At 70.3% G+C, this 7,429-nt stretch overlaps 2 protein-coding genes across 2 annotated transcripts in view; both read right to left on the minus strand.

Moving 5' to 3' along the window:
- CHLNCDRAFT_138916 (hypothetical protein) overlaps nucleotides 1-3,982 on the minus strand; it is a gene marked incomplete at both ends in the record, with an annotated part of 4,916 nt that extends 934 nt beyond the window's left edge. The window contains 12 exons of the mRNA XM_005844556.1: nucleotides 146-244; nucleotides 422-544; nucleotides 733-801; nucleotides 1,054-1,098; nucleotides 1,233-1,307; nucleotides 1,562-1,645; nucleotides 1,868-2,180; nucleotides 2,347-2,456; nucleotides 2,628-2,735; nucleotides 2,884-3,215; nucleotides 3,487-3,663; nucleotides 3,880-3,982. Coding sequence (XP_005844618.1) covers nucleotides 146-244; nucleotides 422-544; nucleotides 733-801; nucleotides 1,054-1,098; nucleotides 1,233-1,307; nucleotides 1,562-1,645; nucleotides 1,868-2,180; nucleotides 2,347-2,456; nucleotides 2,628-2,735; nucleotides 2,884-3,215; nucleotides 3,487-3,663; nucleotides 3,880-3,982 — 1,638 coding nt within the window. The remainder of the gene's footprint in view (nucleotides 1-145; nucleotides 245-421; nucleotides 545-732; nucleotides 802-1,053; nucleotides 1,099-1,232; nucleotides 1,308-1,561; nucleotides 1,646-1,867; nucleotides 2,181-2,346; nucleotides 2,457-2,627; nucleotides 2,736-2,883; nucleotides 3,216-3,486; nucleotides 3,664-3,879) is intronic.
- Nucleotides 3,983-4,194: 212 nt separating this feature from the next.
- Nucleotides 4,195-7,429, minus strand: part of CHLNCDRAFT_138917 (hypothetical protein) — a gene marked incomplete at both ends in the record, with an annotated part of 4,692 nt that continues 1,457 nt past the window's right edge. The window contains 9 exons of the mRNA XM_005844557.1: nucleotides 4,195-4,521; nucleotides 4,748-4,870; nucleotides 5,074-5,235; nucleotides 5,448-5,603; nucleotides 5,826-5,936; nucleotides 6,278-6,391; nucleotides 6,590-6,846; nucleotides 6,965-7,007; nucleotides 7,196-7,270. Of these exons, the coding sequence (XP_005844619.1) occupies nucleotides 4,195-4,521; nucleotides 4,748-4,870; nucleotides 5,074-5,235; nucleotides 5,448-5,603; nucleotides 5,826-5,936; nucleotides 6,278-6,391; nucleotides 6,590-6,846; nucleotides 6,965-7,007; nucleotides 7,196-7,270 (1,368 nt within the window). The remainder of the gene's footprint in view (nucleotides 4,522-4,747; nucleotides 4,871-5,073; nucleotides 5,236-5,447; nucleotides 5,604-5,825; nucleotides 5,937-6,277; nucleotides 6,392-6,589; nucleotides 6,847-6,964; nucleotides 7,008-7,195; nucleotides 7,271-7,429) is intronic.

A 7,429-nucleotide genomic window follows, 5' to 3' on the forward strand; every position in this document is an offset into this window, starting at 1 on the left:
CGACCTGCCCCCCGCTGCTCGCCCCAAGAACCCAGCAGCCTCCACACTCCACCCAGGCGGTCCCGCCCGCAGCCCTCCCGCCTCTCACAAGCCCAGCAGCCGCCAGACTTCAGCGGCCCCACCGCCCCGCCCAGGGGCCACCCACCACATCGAACTCGTCCATGGCCCGGAAGGGCATCTCTGTGTGGCCCCCTAATGCCAGCGTGAACGCCACGGTGGTGTAGCTGCGCTCGCCGCCAGACAGCTGCACACGGGGGTGGCGGCAGAGGAGGTTGGCAGTGGTGGCGATGGGCATCCAGGCAGGGATGCGGGAAGCAGCGGGAGAAGCAGGGCAGGCAGCGGCAGCAGGAGGGAATCGACAGGCGGGCGGCAGGGCCAGAGGGCAAAGCTGTGGGCAGCCGCGGGGCAAGGGCGGCAGCACCACCAGCAGCTGCAGGCTTGCCTGCTTGAGGTCCTTGACCGCGCCGCCCTCCTTGCTGCCCTTGCAGCCTATCTGCACCTTGAGCTGCAGGCTCTGCGCCTTGCGGTCCAGCTTGATCATGCCCTGCAAACGGTGCACGTGGCGGTACAGATGGCGGTAAGGGTGGCGGCATATTCACTACTCAGCGCGTGGCTACGGCGAGCGGGACCAGCCGGTGGAGCAACGGCCTCAAGACCCTATCCCAACCACCAGCCCGTGCAGAGGAAAGCAACAAGACGCAAAGGCCACCCAGTGCACTCAGCCCAACCCACCGAGTGCCCTTTCTTCCACATGTACTGCCTGAACTTGGCATTCACCAGGTCCTCCAGCCGGTGGTCCAGCTGCAAGGAGGAAGAGGTGAGGTGAGGGAGGAGGGAAGGAAGAAAGTGGGGGGTGGGCATAAAGCGGCAGGGTGGGTACCACCCTTACAGGGACGGCCACGGTGCACCGAGCAGTTCCCACCGCACATACACACAGCGACGGCCGGCGCAGAGGCAGCCCCGGGCAGGCCAGCACACAGAGAGGTGCTGCAAGCCCTCTGGGCGGCCAGGCCGGGACCCAGCCTCTGGCGACAGCTGCCGCAGCCCACCCACCTCACTGAGCTTCTTGGTGCGCAGCTTGAGCGCATCGTCCACCACCTGGTGTGTGGGGCAAGGGGTGCCTGATGATCATAGGAGGGCAGGGCGGTTGTCGAGCCTCCCTGTCAGCCACTGGCTGCCGCCCCGCTGGCTGCCACCACCACCACCACCACCACCCACCCACACTCTCTCACTTGGTAGGTGGAGATGGCCTCGCGGAAGCGCCGCCCGTCGCGCCCCATGCGTGCTGAGCTGGCGGCAAAGGCGTCCTGCGGGTGGTGGTTGCGAGGCGGCGGGCGGGCGAGGGAGGGCGAAGGTGGGAGGGTGGTGTGGCAGGGCTTGGAGGGTCGCCCCTCCTGCCAGGGCTGCCCCCGGCTGCCCCAGGCAGCTACGGCCTACTCGCTCCCTGCTGGTCTGCCTGGCACACCCCACACCTACGCACACCCCACACCCACGCACCCATCTACACACCCCACACCCACACACCGACACACACACACACCACACACCACGTCCAGCCCACCTGCAGCTCCGCCAGGCTGCCGCCCGCCGCCCGCTCGTGCTCCGCAATCTTTCGCTCCAGCAGCGCCACCTTCTTCCGCAGCAGCTGCACGGCGTGAGTGGTGCGGCAGGCGCAGCCGGTAACGCACGCGTTGCGAGCCAGCTAAGCAATGGCCAGGTGGCCTTGGCCCAAGGCCACAGGCCAGCGGCGGCGCCTGGCGTGTATCAGGGCGCAGACGGCACGCATGACAGCCCCCCGAAGTGTGCATAGCATGCATAGCATGCATATCATTGTGCACACGCGCCACAAAGCAGGCCGCCCGCCCACCTCGGGCGTCAGCAGGCTGGCCACCTCCTCCTCCCCCATGTCTCTCTTCCCGCGCAGCCTCTCCTCGACAGCTCGCCGCGCCTCGTCCGCGGCCTCTCGCGAGCACAGCGCCGCCGCGCCCTCCTCCACCTGCGCCAGCTCCTGCGCCTGCTGCGCGGCCAGCTGCTGCAGCTGGGCGCGCCGCGCGCGCGCCGCCTCGCCCGCCTCCCGCGCCTCCGCCAGCCGGGCAGCCACCGCCTGCAGCTGCTCCACCTCCTGGTGGTAGCTAGACACAAATGCCTCGTTCTCCTCGTTCAGCCGGGTCATGGCATCCCTGCAGGTGGAACAGACAGACAGGCAGGCAGGCAGGCATGGGTGGCCGGTGCATAAGACGCCAGTTGGTCGAGTGGGGAGGCAGCAGGCAGGGCCAGAGCGTGGACCAGGCACGCCGGCAGGCAGGCGGGCGGACGACACCAGCAGCAAGCTTGCAGCGGCCGCACCTCTTCTCACGGAGCGCGTCCACCGCCTGCCGCGCGGCCGCCCCGGCCTCCTCCGCCGCACCCTGCTTCTCCCGCAGCTGCTGCTCCAGGTCGATGCAGGCCTGGGCTGCCTGCGCCAGAGAGAGACACACACAAACACCCACACACAACGCGTGCTCCAGATGACAACACTGAAGTGAATGCGAAAGAATGCTGCTGGAGAGCAGGCGCCAGTCCACACCAGCATGGACACGCCTGTGCCGCAATCAATTGCTCTCCCAGCCACACACACACACGCCCACCTGCCAGATCTCGGCGTGCGTGTCGTTGTCGCCGCCACCCTGCGTGGCCGCCAGCACCTCGGGCGGCGGCTGCTGGGTGAGCTGCGTCAGCACCGTCTGCGTCTCCCACTGCACCACATACCCACCAAGCCAGGCAGAGGCAAAGTTATCACACGACAGCGGCCCGCATGCCACAGCGGAGCGGCCCAGCGATGTCGGCAGCAGCAGGCCGCGCCTCCCGACTCGGCCAGGGCGGTGCCCCCGGGCACGCACGCACCCGCTTGCGCTTGACTGCGGCCACGCCGCGCCGCGCCTCCACCTCGGCCGCGTTCGCCGCCGCCACATCGGCCTGCGCCTGCTGGAACTGCAGCTCCAGCTGCGCCAGCTCCTGCTGCGCCCGCTGCACCTCCCTCTCGAGCTCGCTCGTCTGCTGCGCCGCGGACACGCCCAGCCGCGCGCAGCGCAGCCAGTGCGGGGGCGGGATGGAAGTGTTGGTGGACCCCCTGCGGTAGTACTTGCTGCCGTCGGGGGCGTAGCAGGCAGACACGTTCTGCGCCTGCCAGGCCGCGGACTTGCACGCCTCCCCGCTGCCGCCCAGCGCCAGCTTCTCTGCGCCAGCGGGCGGGCAGGCGGGCGCGGGCGGCAGGGCGAGGTGGGGTGCAAGGAAGGAAGCAGCAAGCCGGCCATGCCTCCTCGGCTTCCCGTGCATCACGCAAGCATCACATCGTCCTACCCGGGCACCAGCCTGCTGCATGTTGAAAATGTAGGCCCGCGGAGCCACAGCCCTCCTACCCACACCAGCCCTACCACCTGCACTCCCACCCGCCGCCGCACCCTCATGCTCTGCCACCACGGCAGCCCCGCCGCGGCAGCCGCCCACCTATGTGCGCCTGGTCCACCAGGTTGTTCAGGATGGGCGCCGCCACCTTGCGGTCGGCGCAGCGCAGCACGCGGTAGATGGTGGGGATGGCGGGCGGGGGCTGGGAGGCGGGCGGGATGACGTGCTGCGGCAGGTCGAAGTTGACGACAAACACGGAGGGGCGGATGCCGCCGATGCCTGCAGGTGGGAGGATACAGGAGGGCTCGGGGGGTGGGTCAGCAGGAGGGAGAGCGTGGGAGGCCCAGGACTGGGGAGCCAGCTGGGGCGGCGGCTGGCTTGAGGGGCTGCCAGGAGCACGGCTGGTGCTCATCGGAATGCCACCGCCTGCTGCCAGCTGGCGCCAGCTGGCGTGGAGCCAGCAGCCTTGGAGCGAGCACCCCCTGGCGGCCCCACCCTGGAATTGCTGCGCGATCATCTGGCGCAGAAGGCGGCCGTCTGCCATGGTGTGCACCAGGAAGGCATTGAGCTGCAGGCTGATGGCGGCCTCCACAGCCATGGCCCATCTGAGGAGGAAAGAACAGGGCAGGGCCAGCAGCACGGCACGCATGGGTTGGCAGCTGAGCGAGGGGAGAGGCTGCTGGGGCTTGTGGGGCAGAGCGCCGGGTGCTGGCCAGCTGCCTCTGCTGCCAGGGCGGCCACCAAAGCAGCGGCGGCGCTGCATGGCTCAGCCGCGCAAACTCAAAACGGCCCCAACCACCGCCAGCCCGGCTATGCAGCCCCAAGCCACAAGCAAACCCCCGCCTGCCCGCCTCGCCTGGGGTCCTCCAGAGAGAGGTACTGCCCCACCGGGCCGATGGGCAGGCGGCTGAACTGAGCCTTGGAGCGCTGGATGGCGGCAGCCAGGCTGGCCGCGGGCCGCCCGCCAAACGCGGCCGCCTTGCTGCGCCCCGCCTCCCGGATCTGCTGCACCTGCTGCTGCAGCGCCTGCACGTGGCTGGCCGCCGCATAGCACTGGCTGCTGACGGCCTCCTTGCGCTCGTGGGCGGCCTTGGTGGCGGCGGCGAGGCGCTGGTACTCACCGTCCACGCCCGCCACCTGCAGTGGGGAAGAAAGGAGGGCAGGGAGGAGAGGCGAGGAACAGCAAGGAAGGCAGGCGGTGATGCCGGGGTTGCGCGCCGATGTGTGTGTGCGCGTCGCACCCCGGCTGGCGACCCCTCAACACCCAGGCCCAGGCTACAAGCGCTGGGCGCTGGGCAAGCAAAGGCCCGCGGCCCCGCCCCGCCCAGGCAAACCAAGCCCCCAGGGGTGCACGGCAGCCCACCTCCTCGCGGCACGCGTCGTCCGCCGCCTGCGCCGCGCCCAGCTGCTGCTGGTACTGCGCCACAGCTGCCTGCGTGGCCTGCACCACATCGTCCTGCACCTCCTTCACCGCAGTCTCCAGCGTCTGCAGGCGGGCCGTGGCGCGGTGCTGGAGGGTGAGCGAGCGCTCGGGGAGTGGAGCGGGCACGGGCAGCGGCCCACGGCAGCAGCCAGCCGCACGGCCGACGCAGCGCAGCCTGGCGCTGGGACCGCTCCCTCATTCGACCGCCAAGCCACCCTGCTCGACGGCTCGCCGGCCCCTGCCAAACCACCTGCTTGCGCACGCACCTCCTTGTGCGCCTGCGCCTCCTGCAGGCCCTCCCGCAGCCGCTGGATCTTGGCCTCTGCCGCCCGGGCCGCGCGGTGCGCCTCCTTGGCCTGCTGCTTCAGCGCCTCCGCCTCCGCCGCCAGCTCGGTGGCGCGGTTGTTGTAGTTTGTCAGGAACGCAGACTGCAGGGAGCGGGGGCAGGAGGCGCCAAGGCAGGGCCTCGCGGATGGTCGGCAAGGCCCCAGGGACAAGCACGACAAGTCGGAAGAGGCTCTGCCCCGTGCTGCAACCGGGGCCCAGGAGCCGAAAGCCGCCGGAATGCAGCCCAGCAGCGGCCCTCCCGCCCGGCCCTCCTCCCCTTCCGGCCCCCCCCCCCCCCCACACACACACACACCTTGTCCTCTGTCGCCTGCTTGAGCGCGGCGTGCTCCCGCTGCAGCTCCTCCACCGCCGCCTCCAGCTCTGCCAGCTGGGCAGGCATGCCCTCCAGCGCCGCCAGCACCCTGGCCGCCCCCTCGGCCTGCTCGTCCACGACCGACCACGTGAGCACCTGCGGGGCCGAGCAGCGGGGCGCTCAGGTTGGGATGGCTGGGGGGCACCTCTGCGCAGCTTTCCTCCCTTCCTCTCTCCCTCCCTCCTCCCTGTGTTTTCCTTCTTCTGCCATGTCAACGCCTCCGCTCCCTGGGCTGCTTTCCATCCTTCCCTACAGTCCCATCCGCTCCCTTGACCCCCTTCTGCTGCCCTACCACCCTCTCCACGCCCTGCACCCCACCTGCTCCAGCTGCTCCACCTCCTGGCGCCACCCCTGGATCCCCTCCAGCGCCTTGATGCTCTTCTGCAGCTCGCCGTGGTGCGCCACCATGGCATCGTACTCTTCCCGTATCTGGCGGGGCAAAAGGGGGCAAAGAGAGCAGAGAGATGCTGAAGGCTGGGGCATGGTGTGTGGGTGATGGCGGTGTGGGTGGACAGCTGTGTGGAAGCGCCAAGGCTGAGCCAGGCCTCCCTCACCCACCAGGGAGGCTGCCAGCCGACCCGAGGCAGCGGCAGCCCACTGCCAGCGCTGCCAGACACGGCCCCACACCTGCTACCCCCCAGCGTGGCTGCAAGCACACTCGCCACGCTTTGCTACACTGGCACGCCCAGCAGCAGCCGCGCCTACCGCCTCAGCCGCTGCTCCCGCACCGGCGGCTGTCTGCCCGCACACGCTGCCCCGCCGCCCCTCACCTGCGCCACGGTCTCGTCCATCTGCCTGACCTGCGCCTTAGACACCTCCAGGTTGTACGAGATCTGCTCCAGGCTGGTGGCCTCCATGTACAGCGCATACTTCTCCTGGTCGCTCTGCGGGCAGGGCGGCCACGTCAGCACGTGCCACGTCAGTGCGGCCGTCGGCCCGCATGGGGTCGCACCCAGCAGGCCGGCGCAGGCGCACAGGCGCCCGCCCTCCTGCCCGGCCACCGTTCTGCCGCCGCCAAAGTGCCGGAAGTAGGGCAGTAGTTCTAGCCCCGCAGGCGGCCCCGCAGCAGCTGCCAGCCCCACCTTGTTGCTGCTGCCCGCCAGGAAGTTGCGTGCGGTGTCCTGGGTCATCACGCACACCGGGTTGGCGGCGTTGAGGCCCAGCGTGCTCAGCATGGCGTCCAGGTCCTCCCGCTTCCGCCCCTGCACCCGCCCCGCGCTGTCCTTGAGGGCGTAGGAGGAGGAGGCGCCGACGCGCGAGATGCGGCGCTCCACGGTGATGGTGTCGCCAAACAGGGCGTGGCGGTAGGCGTCGTGGCCCTTGTAGGGGCGGTTGTACACTGCAGGCGGTACGGCAGGCGGTACGGCAGGCGGGGCAACGGGCACTGCAGTCAGGCCGCATGCGCGTGAAGCAAGCGGCGCGTGACAGCGCGCGTGACAGCAGGACCGCCCACCCACCCGTCACGCGGATGATGGCCTCGTCGGCGCCAGTCCTGATGAACTGCACACACACGGCGGCGCCAGCGCCAGCGCCAGGGGACCAACGTCAAACAAAGCCGGCGAGGCTCGCCATGCACGGGCAGGGCACGGAGCAGGCAGGTAGCGCAGGCGCCAGCGCCGGCAGGCAGGCAGGCCAGGCCCACGTGCCTTTTGGAAGGTCCGGGCACGGCCCGTGTGGGCGGCCCGCACGCCCAGGCAGCACTGCAGCGCCTGCAGCACCGCGCTCTTGCCGCTGCCGTTGGTGCCGCTGACAAAGGTGACGTGCTGCAGAGGGCAGGCGGCGGCGGCGGGGTGCAGGAGGTCGGGACACAGCGCAGGGCGACGGCGGCCCATCCCAGCAGGCGTAGCCGGTTCCTGGTGCCCCTCCCTCTCCCCAGCCCTGCCGCCTGCAGCCTCCAAACAGCTCCCCTCCCTCCCTCCCTC

The sequence above is a fragment of the Chlorella variabilis genome, assembly GCF_000147415.1.
Source record: "Chlorella variabilis unplaced genomic scaffold CHLNCscaffold_22, whole genome shotgun sequence".
Taxonomy (NCBI): Eukaryota; Viridiplantae; Chlorophyta; class Trebouxiophyceae; order Chlorellales; family Chlorellaceae; genus Chlorella; species Chlorella variabilis.